The sequence below is a fragment of the Andrena cerasifolii genome, chromosome 6 (assembly GCF_050908995.1).
Source record: "Andrena cerasifolii isolate SP2316 chromosome 6, iyAndCera1_principal, whole genome shotgun sequence".
NCBI classification, from domain to species: Eukaryota; Metazoa; Arthropoda; class Insecta; order Hymenoptera; family Andrenidae; genus Andrena; species Andrena cerasifolii.
This window is the reverse complement of record NC_135123.1, coordinates 9,947,172-9,973,067: the sequence shown is the minus strand read 5'-3', so window position 1 is coordinate 9,973,067 and position 25,896 is coordinate 9,947,172. Positions and strand designations below refer to the sequence as shown.

The 25,896-nt window shown below is 50.8% G+C and overlaps 1 protein-coding gene across 1 annotated transcript in view; it reads left to right on the top strand.

The window, feature by feature from the left end:
- Positions 1-7,536: 7,536 nt before the first annotated feature.
- Delta (neurogenic locus protein delta) overlaps positions 7,537-25,896 on the top strand; it is a 47,901-nt gene continuing 29,541 nt past the window's right edge. The window contains exons 1-2 of the mRNA XM_076815589.1: positions 7,537-9,364; positions 12,929-13,231. Coding sequence (XP_076671704.1) covers positions 9,305-9,364; positions 12,929-13,231 — 363 coding nt within the window. The 5' untranslated portion in view covers positions 7,537-9,304. The remainder of the gene's footprint in view (positions 9,365-12,928; positions 13,232-25,896) is intronic.

The window sequence follows — 25,896 nt, the reverse complement described above, 5'->3', positions numbered from 1 at the left end:
ATGAGTTTCTTGTGACTATTAAAGAAGAAATATAGAAAAGAGGAGATAAGACTATTGTGTCCCGTATAAAATTTTTGCATGATCCAGAATTTCTTCCAAAGGGGTCAAGAGACGCATTTTTCATTTAACAGCCAAGATAGATTTATATAAAACGTCAAAATATAACAGTAACAGATTTTGCCACAAAAAAGAAATAGATTCGCTGACGCTACATTAGACGCATTGTGCTAATTAAAAATAAATTTTAAAACCAAAAAGTAATTTTTAAAGTAAATATTTTATTAAATAAATAAACTTACCAATTATATTTAATATCTATTTTCTTCATTTACACAAGTTTTGTATAAATTAGACAGGAATAATCATTTACTTAAAGTTTTCTTGTGTTTTTGACGAATATTATCAACATTATTCCAAAAATATAATTTTTGCAATATTTTTTTTAATTTCTCGAGAATTCTCAAGAAATATGATCTCATTTCTGATTTCTCGAGAAACGAAAAATATGGAGAAATCAGGAACGCTATCGGTACTACGTACTCTAAATACCTCGCGACCAATCCACCTCTCCAAGCCGGCAAAGTCTCCCAGGCACCGTGGCCCCGAGATCCAAGGTCCACGGTTGGCGGGCGCGTTATTTGTTTAGGAAGCTGGCCCTGAGAAAGAAATCAGGCCGCGTATGTAAGCAGGAAGAGGCTGCGGCTAGGATGGGAAGGAAGGAAAGGAACGGAAGGAAGAAGGAACGAAAGAAAGAGGGCCTCGGTCCTGGGTCGCTCGCGACGGGAGAAACAGCAGCTGCAACACCCGATACGTATCGTGTTGGGTCCGGGGCGTGGTGGGGGACTATGCCCGGCAGGGTCACTCCGCGCAGAGAGAGATTATTATCATTTGTATCGGCCGCGGTTCGTGCGCGCTCGGCCCTCCTCGGGCGCGTGGCACGCGTGCCGGCTCCCCCACCACCTGCCGCGGCCCGAAGACGAGGCCCACTCCGGCTGTTCTCGGGTCCCCGACGTATGTACTCCGGGGTGTCTTTCGGATATTACGCCAGGGCCCCGCTGCCGCTCGTAAACTGGGACATTGTGCCTCCAATGAATGCGGAAGAGTTTCTGGGCCCAGGACGCGCGCTCGATTTTATATCCGCTCGATGCCATTATCGTCGGCTATTTCGGGGCCCGACGATGGCCTCGACGATTGCTCATGAATGGGGACGCGAGAATTTTGCGACTTCGGAGAAGAAGTTGGTAATATTGGGAATAAGAAGGAGACACGTCTGATGGAGTTGAAACGAAGGTGTCGAAAGGGGTGATCGAAACGATGAGGGCCATTCGGATGAGAATAATAGTATTTTTTTCTTTTAAATCGATCCACGGTTCAGCGGCAGCTGTAAAGAGACTTTAATTCGTGCATCGTGACTAAACTGGTCTGGCCGAGCTTTCAAAGGCGCGAGTTCGCCTGTGCCGCAAGGGCTTCTGGTCTGGCCCCTCTTTAAGGTACCAATCGACCCTCGATAAATCTCCGCCAATCGGCTGGAAACGTCGCACGAGCATTAAGGGGATTCTACCGGAGGATTACGAGTCATTACATGAATCACCGTGATCCAACAGGCTAACTAATAAACGAGTCCAGCCCGCCTAAACGCGGCTGCGTATTCCTCGTCACGAACGTTTGTACTATTGTATAATTCGTCGAATTAAGTTAATCGGGCACGTGCACGCGAGAGCTCGAAAACAATCTACACAATTTCGTGGGGATGACAATCCACGGGATCGTTTTAAGCTGATCGGATCTGATTGAAGCACAGTGCACGACTCGAACTGTCCGAACCTCCTTTTCCTCCGGAGAGACAGAGCTGTACAATGAAATTACTCTTCGGTAAGCGCTGCTAAAGCGAAGCGAGGAGCCAGGACGGGAGAGCAAACAGGGAGAAAGGATTAGCCTGAGTGCTTGCGAGGTAAACAGACCGTTTCGAGGCCGCCTCCCATTCTGTGAGAACTCTCAAGCGTCGTGCAAACAGAAGAGCACCCTGCCACCACCCCCGCGATCATAAAACACCGACTCCACGCAGCGGATAAAATCGCGCGGATCCACCTGTCGCGGTGCGCGCCCCTTCTTCGGGCGTCTGGATGTCGCCGAGTTAGGATAAGACGACGAATTTATTTCATGCCTATACGGCTTTAATTAAGAAGATACGAGCCGTTGCCCCGGGGCTAATAGCGCGGGAGATAAGGATTATTTAGGATAACGCGACACGAAGCCCGCACTTCCGTGGGCCGGCCGAGATAGGTAATACCGAGCGGCGCGTCCGTTTTTCCCCTGTCGTCGCTTCGGGGCTTGCACGGAACGGAGGAGGGCAACGATCGAATAAGAGAGACCGATCATCTGATGGGCCAATTAACATAATCGGTGTATCTACGATCACTGTGCGTCGCTCGATGGCTCGGGCCCGGGCAATTTCTTTGCGGTTCACCTGCGCCGCGCTGGCCCGGAGACGGCCGCGGAGCGGTCACCGATGCAACCTTAAACCCGGAGACATACCGCGCGCGTGCACCACGATCCTCGTAACGCTTGATTAATCGAATTAACGGCGGGCCAGCGTCGACCACATTGTACTTTTACGGCGCGGCAGTTTGCCCGCGAGTAAAGGAGCACACCGGGAGGGCCGATTAAACGCGAGGCACGCGATGCAGAATAATTTCATAATTAGATTTCACGGACACCGCCGGCCGAAAGTATAGGGTAAAGTAGCCGAATATGAGACCCGTTTCTTAAAAACATCGTAACTCTTGACTGACAACGCTTTTATTAAAATTCGATACACGTTTTAAAAGTAGTTTTCATGGATCCAGTTTTTGCAACAAGTAGTTTTTACCCAGGCACATTTAGGTCCTTTTTTATCGTAACAATATAGTTCACATATTGCACAGTGGTTGCACATTTTCTGCATCAGTCGAATTGTCATAAAAAATATCTGCATTCTCAAAATTTGTTCTATATTGTAGTACGAGTCTCCTTCACCATTCGAATGGCTTCCTTTAAACTTTCGTCTGACCAAACAGCACGGTTTGAAGTTCGTACATACTTCTTAGGCATGGTTCTAATACAAAAAAGCATCGCGATGGCATTAAATAGAAAGAGTTATAAAAATATTAGTGTGTGGCATATTATACCGACAAACATGTGGCATATTACTCCACACGGTCTTAAAAGCAAGGATTGAAAATCTCATCACAAAGTACATAGTGTTAACGGATGTGCGAGAGGTTGTAAAATTCGTTTGTTAGTCTACTTTGTCATAATCTATTGATTTTTGTATAACTGTTCACACAAATGTATAATCAGCATTCTAGTTACAGTGTGAAATTAGATCAAGGCGATACTTTAATAACTTACCAGAATTTACTGAAAATAAAAGATGGTAAAAGCCAGAATCTATTGTCGTCTTAGCAGTTGCACTAAATTGAACGGAATTAGTGCAAATGGTAACGGCATCTGTGGATTATTTAAAAAATTATTGAGAAGTGGCATATTACCCCAAGTTACCCTACCACTTCAGAGGTATACGTAAGTTAATCGAACCACTTGAAAAACTTTCTGCAACTTATTTCAGAAATATGTGCTTGTTAGTAAGGAAATAGCATCGCTATGACATTCCAGAGTTCTGTAGCGGAGATAAGCTGGGATATCATATCAGGAGAGTCCTCATATTCGGCTACTTCACCCTACACCCATGGCCCGAATAGTCGATTCGTGAAATCCCATTAAACCTGCTCCCTTAACGATTTAGAATTACCCCGTTCCCCTGGCCCCCCAACCCCTCCGTCGCGTTCTCGTTCTTTTTGCCAAGCGTTTCCATAGCGGCAGATGCTGCAATCAAACAGAAATTAAGCTCTCGGGGGACTCGAATAAACAAGCAGATGGACACTATTGAAACAAAAGAAAAAGAGATAGAGAGGGGTTGGAAGGGAATTAAGGAAATCACCGGTTATTTGCGCGCGTGGCTGCATCGATCGATCGTACGATCGAGGGATTACCCGGGCCGATAAAGTGTTAGGAGCACGTAAATGAATGGGTTCTCGCGGGGGTACCGTGGAGGATGACCGCAAACTACCAATCATAGCCCCGCGCAACAACGGTTTCGCCCGTCCGCTGATATCGAGCCTGTGCCACACGCACACGCGCGCTCGCGAGCCAGCGCTCCCTAGACCACGCCGTGGTAAACCCCCGAAGAGCGTCGGCAGTCCATTGAGTACGGCCTAAGTACGCATACCAGTGTAACGAGCGCATGTGCGTTTCACGGCGGCGGGCCGTGCACGTGCAAGCGGTCTCTTCTGCGTGGCAGCACGTATGAATGGAGGAGCGGCGGCGAACGAAGAAAGGAACGAAGGGAGTCGCGTGACGGATTCACGTGGTATCGACCAAACCACGCGTGTTCGCGTCCCGAGTTCCGAGTCCCAGGGTTATGCGGATCCGACGCGAGCGTGTAGAAAGGGGGCATGCAGGTGGGCAGGTGCGCGGGGAAATCTTGAAATTCGGAAGAGGAGGCGCAGGCGTGACTGGAGCGGTTGTTGTAATTGTTTCTTGGCGGCAGTGGAACGGGGCTGCTGATGGTTCTGAGTCGGCTGATCACTCTGGTTCTTTCGGGAGATTTTAATTGCAGCGTACAGCGCGCGACCCTTTAAGGGTGCACTTGTATCGACTCCCTTTTGAGTCGTACGCAACGACGGAGTGCGATGTCCCAAGTACAAGTGCGATCGAGAAGCGTGCAAAGCGAGCATCGCCGGAGTCCGAGGCAAGTACGAGATGGCAGAGGCTACGCAATGAAAAGGAGGAACTACCTACTGACGGTGTGGTGGTGAGACCGGGGCCGGAAGTGGTTCCATCTGGCTCCCCCGTTGGTCTGACCTGTTGAACCACCTCGTGACCGGAAGTATACCATACACCTACGGGCACCATGGTCGCCTACCGTCCCTGCGGTGCACGCCACGAAAACAACAAAGGCTTCTTTCTGCTCCGTGACACCTTATCACTCCTCCTGTTTACTTGATTACGTGGCCATGATTTCGGTCCTCCTGCCAGCTCGCACCTTCGCGCCTCTTCCTCCCCTATCATTTGCCAGCGTTCGTCGATGGAACGCGTTTTCTACGCGAATTTCTCCGTGAACATTACCGAGGAGCCGGGGTGCCCGAGGTAGAGGAGAATCCGTCGAGGGGACCTAGGAATTTAACCACACCGGCGTTACTCGGCGAGCCCAAGTCGTAACGTTGGATTTACGACGCCACCATTGCCATCGGCACTTTGCGGGACAGGCTGCTAGCTAAATAAAAGGGGGAGGGAAGGGCGAAAAATGCGATTCGCGCCGGGGAACAATGGGGTGATGTCGATGCGTGCCCGAGACAGGTCCAGGGCATTATGCTCCGAGCACAAAGGCCCTGGCGAGCCAGTATGCGCGCCGTAATAATCTGTCACCCCGTGCAGGCCGCGTATACTTGCGTGTTTTGCGCGCAGGGGCAGTAAGTGGGGTGCGCCCCATCAGGTTTTTGCAGCGAGTGACGTCAGGCCGGCCCAGGAGACTTTCACGTATTACGCGTTACGGGCTCGTTGAAGGGGTTTCGGGAAGGGTGGGCTAGAGGAGAGGCGTCTGGTGACTGCGGTCCCCAACGCGGAAGCTCGTGAACGAATCAGGTACCTATACGCTGATTAGTAAGGGAGAGCGGAGATAAACGTAACGGCGTCATGAAAGTAACGCGCTTTCTGCCCCCTTCCACAAACATTTCCAAAACATTTGCTTTACACAGACGACGCAACTACATATACACAGCTGAAATGTTGTGTTCGTACATTCCATTACGCTTATCGCGGACATTTTAACAATGCGAAGATAAAATGTAACATCTAGACATTTGCCTAGATGTCCGCGGCCTGGAAGTCAAATACTTGGCCATGGCCAGGCAAGGTATTCTCAGATCCTCGATAAACATACCTTCCCTTTCCCAGGCTTTCCGATAATTTGTCACTTTAAAACTCTGACAATATCAGTACACTTTCATTATATTGCGTTTTAAAATAATCACCTGTTTTCTACTTAAAATAATAAAAAGTAGTAAAAAATCTAAATCCAGACCACAATGCGGTATCTGTTTTTGTTATTAAATAAGAACTTTTACTGCAGAAACTATGTTCAGCCCAATTATCGAATACAATATCTGCGCATTGATTAGCCCCAAGCTCGTGCAACACTCGCGTAAATGTTCAAATAATTTAGAATTATTTCGTTGAAACTGTAGTACAAACGTAACGCATATAATTATAAGAAAAACACGAAATGAGCAGAAACGGGGACACGAGCAGAAATTGGGACATTCACCTTATCGCTTAAGGCTGAATCAGGGTTCAGATGATAGACCAAGAAACATAGTATCTTAAGGCACAATTTTCATTTTTATATCTATAAAAGATAATTGTAGGCTAGGCCAAATGTAAAGAGTGTTCCTTTTGTCCCCGCTCTCGCGTACCAATGTACCTGAGGATTAATCGTGTCCCGTTCACGATCCCGCGGTATCTTTTAATAATCTTCACACTACGTAATATCCTCGAGGCTGCTGCAGCCGTCTGTCCCTGTCTCTTGCAGCTTCGAGGTCGCTTATCGGCTAAAAACTACGCGCGTAATATCCACACGGAGGTAAAGAGGGGTATGAACTCCCATCACTGTAATCAAATTAACGAGTATAGATGGATGGTCACGCGTGCGTCGCGACTCGAGCGACCCGCCGCTGGATTGCGGTAGCCCGTGCTCGCCTCTCGGCGTATCGCGACGCGTAAGGAGCGTAATACGCTTAAAAAGAAGGGTATGACGTCACGGAGGAGGTGGCACGCGGCGCGTGCCGTCGGATGGGGTACAAGTTATCGTGGCTCGTGGGGAACAGAGACAACGAGACAGGCAGGGGAAGTGTAACCGGTGCAACGGGCGGCGAGGGGAGGTAACAGAAAAGCAGGGGAGCAGGGGGAGGACGGGACGAGGGCGGGGAGGAGAAGGAAGACAGGCGCCCCGAGGAGTCTGTACGACAGGCGAGCAGGCAGGCAAGAAGTCCGCACGAGTGGCTGGGGTGTCGTACAGGGGCTACGCGGTGGTGGGGGTGGGCGCGTGCAGCCGGCCTGCAGCTGCCTCTTTACCATCCCCTCGTCCTCCCTTTCCCTCGTCACCCTTCGCTCGAGCTCCCCGTGCCCCTCTGGAGGCTCCTCGCGCTGTGCCACCGGCGCAGCCGCTACCCACCACCCCTCTGGTTAGGCAACCCCCTCTCGCCGGGGGCCCGGCGGGACCACAATTATAAGTAGGGGTGCTCCCGGCTTACTACCTCCAGTCGAGGGTTGCACTCCGTGGCGTAGACGCGCGAACACGTACGCGTCGTTACAGAAGCACGAAGCGCACGCGTGTTGTGTGGCTCACGGAAACGGAACGAGAGCTTATCGAATAGGAGAAAGATAGACAGTAGTTGCTACCGAACAGTTGTACAGTACGGAAGGAAAGGGAGAGAGAAAGAGAGAGAGAGAGAGTGTAGCTCTTTGAAGGAGGCGCGCGCATACAAGTCGACTCCGCAGAGTTCTTACGGTCATCGTGCACGCGAAACCAACCGAGATCGGACTCGCCATCTGTCGATCGGGCTGGTAGTGTTCCGCGAGCAGTCGATGGTTACAGTGCTTCTTGGAGTTACCGCAGTGTGGCGCTAGTGTTGCCTGTTAGTGGCGCGGAAACTGTTCAGCGCGAAAGAGAGAGAGAGGGCGAGCATTTTCGGTGGGAGCACCGTCGCGAGCTGTACGATCGAGAAAGACGGGACGGAGAGCGAGAGACGAGCTGTTCTCTGGCACGGGGACCGTACGCACGCACACCAACCGGCGGAGCACTTTCACAAGGAAAACAGAGGCTGACGGCACCGGTACCGCGGGCAAAGGGGCGCATCTGTGGATCCAGTAGTAGCTCAGCTGCGGAGTGGTGCCTTTCGTGCCGGTTCTCTTCTCTGCCGTGTTACTTCTCCTCCTTCTTCCCCCCTCCCTTCGGCCCTACGAAAACTTCCCCTCTCTCGAGGAGAGCACATTGACTCTCCCGTTCGTCTTTGACTCGTCACACACGCCGAGGGTATCCTCGCTCCACCACCACGACCCCTCTCTTCTTCCTCCTACTCTTTCTACTCCACGGCTACCACCACCACCGCCGCCACCTCCTCTCCTTCTACTCCCTTGCCGGTCGCCGAGGGAATATTCCTCACGGCTCGTCGACGGCCAGTCAGTGCGCGACTCGTCGTTGTTGCGACGGTTGGCGAGGAGGAGAGAGTGTGTCGTATAGAGTGCCTTTTTTTTTTTCCCCGTGGAAAATTATGCCCGTGGCGAATCGTCGTGCTCCTCGTCGGCGTAGCGGCTCGTGCGCCGCGAACGAACGCTCAACACGAGCGTAGTGAGAGACACGTCGAGGAACAGGAAAAAAATAAAACAACAGAAACCACCCATCGACAGAAGAAGCTGGCGATAACCATCCTACCCGACGTTACGAACGCATCGGCGACAGGGCCCAGCGGGGAGACACAAACACGTCCGTCGAGAGAGGGTAAACAGGCGTCACCCGAAGGATCGCAAATACTCTTGTGTTTTTCGCCCGGTCCCACGCACGACGGTACATAGTCCACCCAGGAGACGAAGCTGCTCTACGAGTCTCGCCGTGCCCACGGATAATTGGAATTAAAGTGTGTCAACACAGTGTTACAGTGATCGCGCGTGATTTTACGCATTATCATTTCTCGCGGGATCCCGTGGATACCTCCTATTGCCCAGCGATCGGATATACCTCTTCTCTTCGCTTCTATTTTGTATTTCGTCAGTGTTCAGTGCGACAGACCCGAGGAGGTGAAACCCGTGGCTTGCTCCTTCGATCGCGAGTTAGCTTCGTTCCGTTCGGTTTCCTTTTTCATCGTCGTATACATTGCGTGAGAAAAGCCGGCCAAAGTTCCAGCGCCGACTTCTGACGAGGATTAACACGCACCATACACGCGTCTTGGCGCCTTCCACGTATCTCACAGATCCAGTGAGAGAGAGAGATCGAGATCGAGAGAGAGAGAGAGAGATCAGAGAGAGAGGAGGTTACGACGGTGACGAGCACCTCGTACCCTCGAGCACGGTGTACGGTGGCTATGCAGCCTCGCAAAATCAACGCGAGGAGGTAACGCCGACGAGCACACCAGGGCACCACGGTCCACACGTATCCGCCGACGACGCACCGGCGGCGTGTAAACATCGAACCCTTACCCAACCACCAAACATGTGGACCACGATGCTCGTGTGGACGGCCGCCGTCGTGCTCCTGCCAGCACCCCGAGCGGTAAGCGCCTGACACTTTTCATTACTCTCCCCGACCTCCGATCGTTTTTCTCCAACCCGCGAACGGGAGAACGCTCCCGACGTCTCGCGAGAATCGCATTCTCCAAGGATGAGTTTACTTAGGAGAGAGCAGACTCTCTTTTTTTTTTTTGCTTTCGGTTCTGAAAGACGGTCGGAAGGTTTCGGCGGAAATATTTCTGTTTATTTTTGGAATCCGCCGTCTGGCCGGGAAACGCGTTGCAAAATATCGCTTCGAAGCTCCCGTTTCCCAGATTTCTTACGATTTCGCGAAAGGGTATGCGTAGTAGGTCCGTAGAGAGTTGCATTCCCGTTGCGTACGATTCTGTAATCGTTTGGGTGGTGCCACGGTCGCAAGCGTTATTTAGCGCAGCGCTGGAGAAGTTTCGGCGAGAAATTCACAGCTAAATCTCCGCGCTACCTTACCGCGGAAGTTTAAAAAAAAAGGGGAATGGAACGGTCGATAAGCACGCGCGAAAGGAATCTGTCCGGTCGATAATATTTGCCGAAGCGGAAGCGGTGTACGGGTAGAATTAGCGTGATAATGAAAGGATTATTTTGTCAACGGACGTGTACGGGAACGTGTAGTGTTGTCATGCTCTGCGGCGATACGTTTGTCAACTTCGCGGGGCATCGTGGCCGACCTTCGCCGGGCTGTCGATGAATGGTGGCGATGTTTTGGTCCGGGTTCCAAAGACGTTCTTCGTCTGTCAAACCGGTCGCTCGCCCCGTAAGCTCCGCCGGTATTTATGGGTAAAAACGATGACACGTCGATGGGCTGCGTTCAGAATAGATTCCCTCGTCTATACGCTCGTCCTCCGTCCCTTCTCTCTCTTTCGCGCACGCGTGCGCGTACCGCCTATACGCCGTTCTCCGCGCGTCTAATTAAGCACTTGCGTAAGTGGCTTATATATTTATCCAGTCGAACGTTGCGTATCAGTGAGCAGTGCGATCCGATCGTAAAGTGTGCTTTCCAATTTTAACTCCTCGCCCGCGATCCGAACGGCCGATTTCGTGAAATTCCCTCCGTGTAATGTCGCTTCGTGGTTGCGTGCACGCGCGACGCCAGTGTTTCGTTTCTTTTCCATTTTTTTTTTTTTGCTTCTTTTCCACGCGCTAGGGAGCTCTCGCGGGTCTCCGTATTCTTCCTGGGAGAGATGTTTTTTTTCTACGCCCGTCTTTCTCGCTGCTTGCTTCTCCGTCTACCGTTCCCCCCCCCCTCTCGTTTGTCTCTGTCCTCCTCTCTCGCGCATCGGCTAGCCAGACTCGAAGCATCCGGGCGAAAGAGGAGAGAAAAGGCAGTGGCAACAGTATTCGCCGCGTACAACAACTCTAAATCTGGATCCACTCTTTTAGAAGTGTCTAGCTTCTTCGTCTGCTCTCCACTCTGGCTTTGCGATGGCTCGTTCCCACCGACGACCCCGTCGCCGTCCCCCCCCCCCCCCCGCGCAACTGTCTCCTTTCTGGCAACTTCTTTCCGACCTTCACCGTCGGAAATCGCCGCTCTTTGTTTCCAATCCCGATCCCCGCCCCCGCGATCGTAACTAGACGCTTAAACGTCCTATCCGATCGGCGGCGTTCAAAGGGTGCCTCTGGAAATCGTTTAGTGACGAAATAACGCCGGTTGTATCCGTAAATAGTCGGCGGCGGCCATTCTCGTTCCGAGAATAGCGCTCCAGCGCGCCAAAAATGAGAATTCCTCATCGAGGACCGTGCACGGCTTGTGTGTATACGTACACGCGCTCCTCGAGCCTGCTGTTTTACGAGGCGTAATGAGAATTGTTCGAGCCGGAGGATAGTTTTTCGAAAGCTCGACGTCCTGGCTGTGTATTTTTTCTGCTTCCGAACTTACGACTCGTAAAGCCGCCCCCGTCTTTTCGTCTTTACTGCCCCGCGAAACGGAAGCCGATCGTTTCGAATTCAAGGCAATACATTTCTGTGGAGTCGTGAGAAAAGCTCGCATCGAGAGACGAGAAATTGAGGTGTACAAAAATTAGAGACTCTGAACGGTAGAAGAGGGGGTGTAATGGACGTGGCGTAGGGGGCCAGCGGGATCGTAAAACGATCCGCAGTCTCGATAGTAAGGTTAGTGCGCTCCTCTCGTTCACGTGAGACGGCGATATACGTATAGCTTTGCTCGGCTATACAATGTCTCGTGGGAAGGCTCGCTTGTCTGCTGACTGCGCGCCTGTGTGCACTTGCCAGCTCTGTGTGAAGCGCGCATAGCCGCGGGCCATTGTCCACAGTGGTCAAGAACTCTGTTGGCCGCAGGACGAGGGTAGGAACCGGAGAAATATTGACGCATCGGCTCTGTTTACACTGGATATACTGTCGTCGAAGAAAAACCGGCCCTCCCCCTCCCCTGCCGCCCGTCGTTGCGTCGCGACGGGAACCGCGATTCTTAGTACACGCCACGAATCTTAGCGAAGCTCAATAAACTCCCATGCTATTCGATGGAACAGTTCCCTAGCCTGTACAGACATTGTCGGAACACTCGAGTCGTTACAAAGTAACCACCAGGTCTGCAGGAGAACGATCTCCGTTTTGATAGAGTCCCTACGTTTTCGTGCGTAAACAACCGGCCACTGTGAACCGACGTAGGAGATCCAGTTTTATTATTCGCCGCAGGAAATACTAGGGTGAGGTTCTTTGGCGACGTGCAGTGGTGGTCGAAAGGGAAGGAATGTTTAAACTGGGTGTTTTCGTGTATGTATACAAATTCGCTGCTAGGCTAACCTCTATCCCTCCTCGAGTTGTGGCAGTTTTTTTTACGCCCTTAAGTTATAAAACCTTCTCTCGTCTACCACTCAGTGTACCGTCGCGATTAATTCCTCGCTTCGGCGCCCAGAGGGAACCGGTAGCGCGCGTTAATACATTTACGACTGGTGTTCCAGCACTCTCCTTTTTTTTTTTTCTCCCGCCACGAAAACGCCCCTCGTGTTCCACGATCGCTGGTGCTTGGCAGCACGCGTGGCGAAATGTCCATCTGCGCCTCTGTGCTCCCCTCCTTCTCGCCCCCCCCCCCCTTGCTTTCTCCCCATTTCGCTCGTGGGCTCGCGTCTCGTCGAGTGAAAAAAAGTGCTTTTTGCCGGGTCACTCTCTCGCGCGGATATCTCCGCTCCTCCTGGGAGATGCGCAGCGCGAGACACGCGTGCGCAAAAACGCGCTTACACACGTGCAGCCCGGGCCCCGGCGGCGTGTTCGGTCCTGTTGGGCACGAGACGACCCCCGACGTAGCAGATTCAACCAAGTTTATCGTAGTTGCCGTGTTTCGTTCATGCTTCCCGCGAAGGGGACTGTTTTCTTGGACTTTCGTGCGCAGGCTGACAGCTCGGCGGAGCGAGTAAACACGGTACATCGAAAGACGCTCTCGCGATGCGGCCGAGGTGGACAAGCCAGTCTAACCTCCAAATCCTGCTAATTCGAGTTCGACGTTTGCGATAATTGTACGCTTTCGGAATGCAATGAGCGGGCCGTTAGGGCGATCTATTTTACCGGAGGATATTTTCAAAGGCTTTCCTTTTAACTAAATCATGAATTCTTTCAGGTAAACGCCTCTGGAGTGTTCGAGTTGAGGCTGAAGTCGTTCGTGAACGAATACGGAAAAGACAGTCTGGGCAAGTGCTGCTCGGGCAGCACTTCCAAGACCGGCGAGTGCTCGGGCGTTTGCAAAACCAGGTTCAGGGTTTGCCTGAAGCAATATCAGGTGAAGATCGACACGACGACACCGTGCACCTACGGCGACGTCGTCACACCCGTGCTGGGCGAGAATATCGTTAATCTCAGCCCCAACGTCGCCATGCCGAGCTTCACCAATCCCATCAAATTCCCGTTCGAGTTTACGTGGCCGGTGAGTCTAATTTCAAATACTACGTACACTTGACTGCGATTGGGTTTATAAGTACGCATCGAGTTCGATTCATTACGACTTATAAATCCAACTAACCATAAACAGACCACAGATAGTTCCGAAGTGGCGGCGCTTCGTACGACAAACGTCCGCCATATTGATTCTACTCTAGCGATTACGGATCGAGCTCGATATTTTTATCCACTGCGGATTTTCCGCGTTCTGCTACCGTTAGGCAGGGATTGCTCTGGATAGAAAGGAAAAACACGACGGCACGTTAACTGTTGGCATAAATTAAAATATCGTCACCCGACGATTTACGAGCACGCGCGATATGAAAACGTTCGTTACGCGAGCCGATCCGAGATAAGCGAAGAATCGCGTTTCCGTGCTTTTTGCGATCGCGCCGATTACCATAAGTATCGCGTGCTCGTGGGACGTGGAAAAAAATGGCGAGCGGGAAAACGTCGATTCATTATGAATACCGATCCCTCTCCTCGGCGAGAGATAATCGTCCAGCTACAAAGACACGGTTTCTAGCAATCGTTAACGACAATCTGATTCTTTCCCGCTGAGCAGATAACACGGTAGCGAACAAAGGGCAATTATAGCGTTTTAACGTGTGGAATCAGCGCGTGCTGGTGTCTTTCTGGTACAGTTAGCCGATCCTCGGATCTCGCCACCCTCGGTTTCCCGTTTCCAGCGAACTTCCGAACCAACCGGCGCGCAATTTCGATCCTTGTCTCGGTTAATGACTGCAGCCGCGTTTCCCCGAGGAAAATTAAGATCCTCCCGGTGGACTTTAAGGAAAGAGGCGTCAGAGCTCACCGGGGAGTAAAAATCGCTGCTTGTATCTCTTATCTTTGCATACTCTCGGGCGAAGTCGCCTAGGCACGAGCTAAATCGCGACCGCGGCTCACCGATCTCCTCCGTGGCGAGAGAGAAAGAGCGAGCGCACCTTAGCGTGCGACTCTCGTATAATCAACGAAACTGCTCGCCTCTTTATCTTCCCTCCGTTCCACCGGCGCGCGTTTCAGGGCCTCGTAAAAGGCCGCCGCCGGTTTCCGGTTACGATCGATAAGGAAAAATTGAAAAGTAAATTGGTCGATTAGGCCGGTGTCATTAACGGCCCAGGGCGTATCTCTTTAATTCCCTGGCGTTCCTGCTCGGAGGACGTTCCCCTCGGAGTGTCTCGAAATTGGAAATTGGATCGCGTGAAAATCTCACGGTCGCATCGCACCTGTCTCGTCGACTAATTAATGGCCAAATAAAAGGCGAAGAAACGAGATTGTAGGGGCCCCAGCTTCTTCCTACTTTCTCGCGGTCGCGGCGAGGGAAGAGGCAGGTCGATTACATTAAAAACAAGTATGCATTTGGTGGCGTGGCGCACGCGTGCGCGACGAAGACGAATGGCAGATGGTACGAATGACGAGAGAGAAAGAGAGAGAGAGAGAGGAACCGAGGCACTTGTCTCTCCCTCCTGCTGTTGCTGCTTACTGCTTGCTTGTTGTCGCTTCGGTAATTCCTGGCATTGGTCGGAACATGAAAAAACCATTACCGTTACGCTTATTCTGTAATAGACAGTAAATCGCTCGGTATAAGCGACGAAGCAGAGTTCGAGCGTCGAAGTACTGGATCGCCATTCCGACCGATAGAATCGTCAAGGTAGGCGATCCCGTAGCTATTTCGAGTGGCGCGCATTAAACCCGCCGTCATTCGTATCGCGCATTAGCCAGCGTCGACGCGTACGCGCGTCTCTACGCCAATGTTTGCCCAGCATATATCCCTGGTGTACGTCAGTCGCTCTGGGTCGCTGTTCCGCGCACTTCTGCCTATGAGACGCACTGCAGGGCCCACTAGCAGATGGCTAGGCCTTTTGTGCTTCTACACTTCCCTCGTAATCTCTCTCCCTTTCTCTCTTCGCCTCGCTCGCTGTCCTCGTCTTCGAAGCTCACTCGCGAGAGCAGAGTTAAATTTACTAACCCATATGGCGCCCCTCGCCGCCACCTCAGCGCGACCAGTTCCTCCGTCTCCCTTCAAAAACTCTCTCTCTCCGTTCGTTCCCTCGCCTTCCGTCGAGCCTTCCAGTCGCGGACGAATCATTGTTTCTCTGTTTTATCTCTCTCTCTCTCTCTCGCTCCCTTTCGCTTTCACGCGTTATATTCCTTTGCACCCGAGGAATTCTTCTTATCGCCCAGTGATTCCTTCGAGAGCCCGTCTGTCTTGCACCGCGATATTACGATGCTATATCGGGGCGGGCGAAAGAGCAGGGATGTCGGTTCGAGGGCAAAAGAGGAACTCCGGTCGCGTCGTGAAAGAGAGCGAAAAAAAAAGTGGCGTTCTCGGAAGAGAGGCTGGCCGGAATCCTGCGCGGTAGCGAGAGCAACCTTTGAATCGTCGTCTGCGGTAGCCCCGCGTCGGTCGTCGCGTCTGCACGTCGGCGGGGGTAAAAGACGGAACCAGGGCCGGCGGGCCGTAACGCGCGTGGTAATCGCTATTCGTAGTGCCGCGGCATTTATTTTCGTTGCCACGGTGCGTGAGAATGAGCCTACGTCTGGGGGTAAAAAAACGCCGCTCCCCGGGCGCCTGATACAATAAAGACTGTCGCGTGACAAGGAATAATCGATCTGTCCGCACGAGACCGACGGGAACAGAATAATAGGAGCTCCGAGCACCGTCGACTGGAGAAGACGAGTCAACTAGACGCGGAGGCTTAATAATTGGACACGTACGGGAACTTTCGCTCTCGTTAGAAAAGGACTGCGCCACACCACCCCACACCTTTCGGTGTTTCGCGAGTTGCCGTTGGAAGCTCCGAGGGGAAAAGCGACGCGTTAACAGCGAAGTCGGATCTCCCGCGGCGGGAAAAATCTTTGCTCGAAGACGCGGGGCAGTTCGACGGTGCCGGAAACGCGTTAATTACAGGAATCAGCGGCGCGCAGGCATGCACGGGCAGGCGAGAGCAACAATGTACTATTAATAACAGTTAGGCGGGGACAGGTGGGCGAGCTTCTTTCATCCGACGAGGGAAGATCGCGCGGAGAGGTAGCAAATTCTGCTCGCCTCTCTCTCTCTCTCTCTTTCCTCGCTCGGTTTTCCACGGCGGATTCATTCGGTAGATCCTTAATTACCCCCGTGTGTGTCGGGAAGATCGCGCGATAACGAGAGGAAGGGGGAGGGCCCCGGAGCCAGGTTACCGAAACTCTCTTTCCCTCCGGCGGCGCAGACAACAGAAGCGTGTGCGCCGATTGCGCAAGCGTGTTTGTCCCTACGTGAGGACGCGTGTCTGCCGTTAATTAAGAGGCTGGAAAAGACAGAAGAGCCGAGCTTGTGATACACACGTAATCGTAACCTTCGCCTGGCCCCCATCAAGATCGAGCCTCGAGAGCCCTCTCCTCTGTCTGTCGCTCTTTCGTCGAGTTAATTGCTTTACTTTACCGCTGCCATGCTGGTCGACTTATTAAAACCGCACGACCCGCGACAGTGCCCACCACTGTGCTGAATCGCTGCCCGCGGAATCCGCTTGCTTTCCGCCCGGATTCCCAGCGTTACTTGTTCTCCGCTCTCACGTGGCGATCGCGCATTCCCTATTAATTCCAATTAACACGCGCCCCGTTTGTTCCACCAAACTCCCAGTGCCAACTCTTCCCGCTCTGCTCCTAATTATCAGTCGTATCCCTCACCGGTAACTCGATCCTCATTGTCGCGTCGTTCGACGCGGGGGGAACACGAGAATCACCCTTGCTTGCCCCCCACCCCGTGAAAGAATCATTAAAAAATTCCATTCTACCTTATCCTTCCTGTCGTCCTGCGCGCGCGGGTCGGTCCACAAAGCGGTGCGCGCGTATCGTACGTACTCGAGGATCGTGGGTACGGTCGAGAGGACGACGAAGAGCAGAGAGGAAGAAAGAGGGGAGGATGGAATGAAAAGGCGTTAAGGGGGACAGAGACGGGGCGAGATCGTGAGGGGGGCCCATAAAGGTGGCACACACGAGGTGGGAACGTCGGAGAGAGAAAGGTGGGACCGAGAGGGACGGATGATCGTGGTCCCACGGCCGAAAAGGCTGCGTGATTCGCGTCCCAGACGAAGGAGAACGAGCGGGAGAAGGGCCGAGTCGGATGAATGGCTGAGTCGGGTGTACCGGGGCGATATGCGCGCGGCTTCCACGACGCGAAACGTTTAGCATAAATTACGTCTTAGATATAGAGAGAGAAGGACGCGCTAGCTGGCTAGCCGCGCGAGTCAGCCTGATGCTCAGAATGCCATTCGTTTTCTTCGTTTTATTTCAAATCGAGCCGCGAATCAAAACGCTTTTGGTGAAGGTTCGGTGGTTTATGGTATGGTTTGTCCTGGTTTCACGAAGCGATATATGAAATTTTTTAAGGGGTTGCGCTCAGTCAGGGGGCCGAGAAAGGTGTGATTTTTGGGAATTTTTTTCTCAGAAACTGTAGTACTTAATTCAAAAAACTTTCTTTCGTTTGAAAGGTAGTGCATTTAGATATGTTTCTGAATTTTTACGTTACAAAATGTTTATTAGTAACAAAGTTATTTACAGTCTCCTAGATGTCCTGTTCGAAAGAGAGGTTTCAGGTGACTACGATTACTCGGAAGTGGATTATCTAGAATCGAAAATTCAAAAAACTTAGTTAATATATTAAATTATCTAGTCCTTGGACGAACTATATTTGTTTCTTTTGCTTATTTTTTTTTAATTAACGAAAATTAAGCGGGATTGTGGCTGAAAATCGACATTTTACGTTTGAACATTTGCCATTTTGTGTAATAAATATTTTTTAACACCAAAATTCAGAGACATAGCTAAACGTACTACCTTTCGAACGAAGGAAAGTTTTTTGAATAAAGTTTTATAGTTTCTGAGAAAAAAATTCCCAAAAATCATACCTTTTCCGGCCTCCTGACTGAGCGCAACCCTTTAAATAAAATTCGAAAAACATTGTATTGAACATATATGTAGGAGAAAGGTTATCGAGTGGATGTGTCAAGGTCACTCGAGTGATCGAAATCATTGCCGATTCCCTTGTCGAGAGACTAAAAGTAATTTCTGAAGATGTACCGACTAGGGTTTTGGCCGACTAGCCGATTCATCCGCCCCCAAGAAGCCGACTAGTCGCCGACTACAAAAGTGGCCGGATAGTCGGCTTAAACGACCAGTCGCTACATCTCTAGTAATTTCATTAAACTCTCACTTGTAAATTGAAGTAGGACACCCTGTGTATATCCGTAATTTCTTTCCTTTGAAAGTAGAAACTTTATTAGCCATTTCTCGCGGCAGGAATTTAAATTGTAGCACGTGATCTCGCCGCATCTGCGTTCGATCCGCTATCGAGCCCGCCGCTAGAAGATCAAACGCGGAAAGTTCTCGGTAGCGCGCGCGCGCGCGCGCGAAACTTATTGCCAGAGGCGGACCAGCCTGCGTCGCGACTTCGGGCCGCGTATCTTTAGAACCACCCGCGATCGACCTCTTTTCCACCTTCGTCACTTCCTTCCTTTCTCTACGCCGTCCCCGTCAGCGGTGCACGCACCTAGGTCCCTTTTGTTTTCGGATCGATCACGGCCGCGGATCGAGTCGCGGGGCCCGTTAGAGGGAAAAGAATCCGTCCCCTTATGGCGCCACGCGTCTCTCGCTCGGCATTGTTCGAATCGTGGGAAAGCTGGCTAATTAACCGTCAAAATCTAATTAGCGGAATGACCAATTAGAGCGTTGCGCCTGGTAACGATTACAAATACGCCGCGACTTATCTACAAATAGCTACTAAAGAGCGGTGTCGCGGGTGAAAAGGCTCTCCTCCTCGACTCCTGTTCCGCCTCCTCCCTCTGTTTAACGCTCATCATCCTGGGATGATCGACTTGTTTCGGCGGGCGCTGAACGAGCCCGGCCGGCCGGGGCCTTCCTCCCGCCTCGTAATAATGGGTGAAATGGCTTTCTGTCCCGCGGGCGACTTTTTACGTCCGTGCGCGCCTGGTAATGCCACCGGGAGAAAGAGAGAGTGGCATAATGTGGGTCTGTGCTTCTAACCTCGTCGCGGCGAGCCTGAGGAGATACATAAAACCCGGGAGTGGATCTCTGCCCCACCCTGTGGCCGCGACACGTGGTCATCGAGCAGCAGGTACACCGTCAGCTGACGGTATACCCGCTATCAAAGCTTATTAACATGTCCCTTGGATCGTGTGCGCCGTCCACGCGGAACGGTTCCTCGTTTTTTCGCCACCGATTTTCCGCCTCGTTTAGCCTTTTGCTTAGGACTTCGGACATCATCCCCTCTTTCACGATCCAACTAACTCGGCCGTGCCTAGCTTCTCGGTCCCTTGGCTTCATCTCCTCTCGCCAAAAGTAGTAGTTTTTGCGTCTGCACGCAGCCTTTTCCGCCCGTTTTTCGTTTCGAACGCCACGGACATTTTTCTCTTTATCAATGAAAGAATGGCAATTACACGATGAATAAAATATTTAAAATCAATAGCAAAATATTTCTTCTATTCAATACAATGCTCTTCAATAACTATCCCAAATTGTTCCTTGTAAAAGTATTTTTTATATTAATTCTTTCAAAATTAATCAAATCCGACTTCTATGTATATGTACTAATTTTGGAAAAAAAGTTTTACGGCGATTCTTTTCATCTCGATCCTTCCAGAATCGATTCTTTGGTTCGGATTTTCTTAGAAGGATCGATTCTTATAATTTGATTTTGAATCGATTCAAGAATCGATTATTTGAGGTGAATCGAGCACCCCTACTTTTTATTTCATCCCTCGCCTCGATAGTGGATCGGCAACCGCTGCGCGCAGTCTGCGTTTCGCGACCGCGATCCTCGGGGTGGCTCCGTCGATGGATCGGATCGATCGCCGCGCGAGATTCCGTTGAATAATTGAAGAGATTGCGCGGGAAATAGAAACTCGGTGGAACAGGTAATATCGCTCGAAATTTCCATTAATAAAAGAACCTGCCGTTCGGCATGCGCGTGGGCTCCGCTAGTGGCGTTAAAAGAGGGACTGTGAAAGCGTGACTTTTGTTCGCATTACTCGAAACGAGGAAAGGAACGAATAAAATTATTTGGTTGGTGTAATAATCCGGTGTAACGAGTCGCGATTAAACGCGCTCGTGCAGTCGACTAGCTTCGGTAGAACAACGAGGGAGGAGAGGCGTAGCGGGTGGTACAATGGCGTTTCCACTTGCCGGTAAAAAGAAAAAAAAAAAAACAGCTCGCCTCGGGAATCTGCTAATTCGCCATGCTCGTGACCACCGTGCGCGTCTATGTGTACGTAACCACGGTTGGAAAAGCGCGGCTGGAGTTCGTGGGTGTGTCGACGTACTTTTCATAGGCCCGAGGCGACGGTGTCGTCGCTCGTCATCCTCGGTTTCCTCTTCCTCCTTTCGACGAGGAATGGAGGCCACGAAAATTTCTCCATGCGGAAATGCCACGCTCGCCGAGCGCGAGACCGCGCGCGCTCCTCTACGCGGCCGAGACGTTAAAGTTGAAGCGTGAATGGTTAAAAATAGAAGCTAAATACTAGGACGATCCGGCTTTCCGCGATACTCTTCGAATTTTATTGCGTGGCGGTTTTATGATCGTTACCCAACCACTGGGTACGCGCTTACCTAATTAACCCGTTCGAACGAGTTAAGTTAATCAATCGGTGTAGCGTTCGCATCGAACGCGTCCCTGTACGATCACGGTCGTCCAGCGAATTATCTTACGGTTTCGTTGCGACGGTGGAAAAAGTGTACGCCTGGAAGCCAAGTGGATTCTGCTGTATGAAAGAATTTAGCTACACGCGTTACTACATCCAGTCACGTGACTCCGTGGAACCGGTTAGGAGGAGATCTCCGGCGTTTTCCCAGGACTTGGCGAAAAGTCGTCGCGGACTTCCTTTTTCCACGATGAATCACCGCCTCCTCCTCCTCCTCCGTCGTCAGCCTCGATCCACCGAATCGTACCAGGCCCCATCTGTATGCAACGAGAGTCGCTCCCCCGGCTACCTGTTCCTTCTTTCTCGTTGCCCGTTTTCCGCGATGATTAATACCGTGCATACGTATATACGTACGCGTCAGACCCGAGATTGCGGGGCCCTTGTGCACGGTGGCGAAACGCGTGCACGAGAGAAGGAACCGACTAGCGAGCGAGAGAGAGAGAGAGAGAGCGAGCGAGGAGTAGAGTAAGGTGATGGTTATTCCATCCAGCTGAGAAATAGAGAAAGAGGCGGCTAGAGATAGCGTTCGGGTTAGACATAGACGAGCGAGGAAAGAGTGGTTCGCGATGGAACGGGTCGGAAGGAGCGCGGTGCGCGACGACGGTGAAGGAACGAGAGAGATGGAACGTGATACGAAAGAGGAGCAGCCACGGGGCCGAGAAGGACGGGGCGAGTGACCAGGAGAGCAGCGCGGAGGAGAGAGAGGCGAGAGAAGGTGGAGGTATGCTGCGCAGCCGTGGGAACCGACTCCCGAGTGAGCGAGCCCGTGTCTCCTTCTCTCTTCCTCCGAATGGTTTCTTCGCCTCTCTCTTTCGCCCTGTGTCGCTTCGACCATTCTATCCTCGTCTCTCTGTTCGCCGAACGCAACGAGCCACTCTATTCTCTTCCTTTTCATCGTCCAGGTTCCTCCTCCGGCGTGTCTCTCTTTCACGATCTTCCCTCCTCGTCAGCCCCTTATTCAACCCCTTTCCTTCTCGCTTCCTCGGTTACCTTACGGTGCGTTTTTTCTTCCGTCTTTTTCCTACCTTCCCTCTCTCTCTCTCTCTCTCTCTCCCGTCCTCGTCCTTTCTCCCGCGTGTGTGTGTGCGCGCTCTCGCGCGTTCTTGTCGTCGCTGGAAACACACCGGTCCTCCACCTCTCTGTCCTCCCTCCGTCTCTCTCGCTCGTCTTGCCGCGCCGATAGATCTGTCCTCGTTCTACCTGTTCCCTTTATGTCGCGCTTGCTCCTCTCTCGTTTCGGTGCCGTGGTCGTGGCAGAACTGCTAACCGGCCACCGAGAGAACACACCCAACACATTGTTCTACCGGGATGCCTACGCGGGGCTTTTTCAGCTTTTTGTCGGCTTAATTCCGATCCCCGTAATAAATTAGCGGCCGATCACGGTGGCATTTGTCTCCTCGACAATTTATTTCCTTCTCTGCCTCTGGGCCCGTACGCCTCCCCCTCCAGCCGTCCGTTTCATCCTTCTTTCTGGCCTCCGCGACTCGCTCTCGTCCTTGCCGCGAGAGAAAAGGGCGGTCTACGGTTGCTCGCACTTAAAACCGCCACCCTTGCCTTCCTCTTTTGCATCGTAAAATGTAGCACCGTACGATCAACCGGAGGAACGGTTCGCTTATATCTAGAGACGCGGTAGCGTCTCGACGCCAAGTACAGGAAAGAAAGTACAGGAAAGACACCCTGTATATGTCGACTGTCGCTACCGATATCATTTACTCGTCGCCGGGCTGTTCCAACCTAACCTGAAACCTATTTCATTAATATCTCATCACGCCTGCAATATTTCCTAAATTTAAAGGCATTTGTCTCATGTAAACCGCATATAAGCTTTCGAATAAGACCAATTTCAATAAAATCGGTCCGCGCATAACAGAGATATCATAATATCGTCTCATGGATCAGTCGGAAATTTTAACATTTTTCTTCGTCTTCTACAAAAAATTTTTTCGTCAACACAACACGTATACGCGTTAGAAAAACTTCAGAAAAGTAAAAAAATTACGCCAAGTACACGAATTTTTTCTGTTTCGCAGCGCCAAGTATTTTGAATAAAATGTTAATTCGTATTAAAATATTTATTTGTATTTATCATTACCTTTACGTACGTGCAGCTCATTTTGATTTCACATCTTTGTTTATTTTATAATTATTATTATCTTCTATTTTTTCTGATTTATTTGATTTCATGTACTTGGCGTAATTGTTTTACTTTTCTCAACTTTTTATGGAGAATATTTCTACGGTTCATTTCTGAGATCGTCTATCGCAGGACGCTATCGTTTAACAAACTTCACGTTCTCATGCCAGGATCGGTAATAATAAGGATAGAGAGTGTTCGGCGTATGCGTAATGTATTACATAAAGTAAAGTACACAAGGACAAGTGTACCCCATTGCCGCGAGGCAATTTGTTCGGATCCTCCGTTTATCCTTTCAGCCTTACACCTTCCGTTGTTCCCGCCGGTTTTTATTCCCCGTCGCTTTATCCTCCGGCCCCTCTGGACGAGCAACCCCCCCTGTCTGGAGCCACAGAATCTCGGGACCGCGGGGAACCGCGGAATCTCGCTGGAACTTTCTAACGTGTACACGCATGTGACATACCTGGCGAGACGTGGTCCTCCCTTTTCGTTCTTTCCGCCGAGACAAATTGCCCTGCGCCGGTTCCACGGGATACTCCGGCCAAGAGAAATCGTCCAAGGTTTCCTTTTTTTCGGGGGGTTCGGGACCGGGGACCACGAGACCGTTTAGCGATCCCATGATCGCTGGGTCCTGCACCGCGGATGCAACGTAGCCAGTGTATCAGGCGATTAGAAGAAAAACTCTCCTCCCCTGTCGAATCGCGATTTCACATTCAATAATCTCCGTTCTATTACACCTTGTATACCTCGCCCATATGACACAGCTCGTTACGAATTATTAATAATCCCCGTGAATCATCGAGCCGCGCGCTGGCACGCGCGTCGCAATCGACTCGAAATCACTGATAACTGGGTTAAACCGCGCGGTCTATGGGAAAAGGGGCAGGATTGGCCGGTCGGGACCTTGCCGCTCTGACCACGCGAGACGGATTTCTCACGCGAGTCGCTGACGCCCCCGATGAGGGGGGCAGGCAGGGATCCTTTTTAATAATGAAACTGTTCCCAGTGGTGTCGCGGCACGTCCGCGTCCGCGGCTCGTTTACGCGACCAGGAACGGGCAACGATGACAAGAGAGGCCGGATATAAACATTTATTATTCACCGTGCGGCAACGACTAACGAGGTCGTGTGTAATACCAGCCGCGCTCCTCTCTCTCTCTCTCTCTCTCTGCCTATCTCTCTCCGTCTCGCTCTCTCTCTCTCTATCTTTCTCTCCTGCGTCAGGTACACGGCGCAACGCTGCCTGGCCGCGTGTGTGCGCGCGCGAGCGAGCGGCGTGCATGTGACGTTAATAATTAAACGTCGAGCATTATCACTGCATGCACACGTACGGGGCACCGCGTGTACGGCACGTACTTATTACACAATAATACGCCGCTCGTCCAGCGGCGATGCGTGTTGTCGCCACGACGGCGTGGGCAGCCCGCCCGCTCCTCCATAAGGGAGTATTCGCCGCTTGGATTTATGGTCGTGCGAGCGATTCGACGCCCACCACCCCCCAGGCCTTTCGCGCCTCGATTTTCCACGTAGACGCTGCAAATCGATCGCGAGCCGATGCCGGTTCGGCCGCCTTTTCCTTCCATTTAACGCTCGCGAACCCTGGCAGCTTCTCGGAAGCCGAGGGATTGTTTTCAACGGAGACGTTGTTGAGCAATCCGACGGGTGATGTCACGGAGAACGCGCGTGTGGAAAAGATGCTTGTTTCTTGGCAAATCGGAGAAAGATTCAGAGGGAGCGGGAACGATGGCGACTAATCCCTTCGACTGACAGCTCGAGCGACACTCGGGTATAGGGTAACTCGGGGTAATATACCACTTCTCAATAATTTTTTTTAAATAAAAATTCCGTTCAATTTAGTGTAACTTCTACGGTAATTCTTTTATTCGCGGTAAATCTCTGGTAAGTTACAAAAGTATCGTCTTGATTTAATTACACACTGCAACTAGAATGCAGATTATACATTTGTGTGAACAGTTCTACAAAAATTCAATAGATTATGATAAAGTATACTAACAAACAAATTTTATAACCTCTCACACATCCGTTAAAACTGTGTATTTCGTGGAGAGATTTTCAACCCTTTTTTCTTTGGCCGCCTGGAGTAATATGCCACATGTGACATATCTTTATCTCTTTCTATTTAATGCCATCGAGTTTTTTTCATATTAGAACCGAAAGATTAAAGGAAGCCATTCGAATGGTGAAGAAGGCTCGTACTGCAATAGAAAACAAATTTTGAGAATGTAGATATTTCTTCTGACCATTCGTCTGATGCAGAAAATGTGCAACTACTGTGCAATACGTGAACTATGTTATTACGATAAAAAAGGACCCAAATGTGACTGGATTACAAAACTACTTGTTGCAAAAAGTGGATCCATGAAAACTGCGTAGAGATAGGAGACTGTTTAGTTTGTAAGAAATAGCAATTTTTTTCAAATATATTCTTCGTTTCATCGAGTTCAAATATTTGTTATTAGTTACTAATAGTTTGAACAGTTTAGAATATTGTTGATTCTGATAAATTCGAGTGATTAGTTCGCACTTCATAGCTTGTGGCATATTTACCCATCATTTGGGTAATATGCCACTTTTGAGGACTTTTATATTTGTACGTTTCTTATCGAACTATAAAATTTACATATCTCTACTTATTAGCCAATACACCGAATTAGTTACACTTTCATACGGTTCTATCTTTCTCCCTGCATCCACTTATATTCGCGAGTTATCGCGTTTCAAAGTTAACCGTGGCATATTACCACGAGTTACCCTACGTATCGGTACACGGTGGTCCTGAGTGGAGCTCTTCCGAATGAAG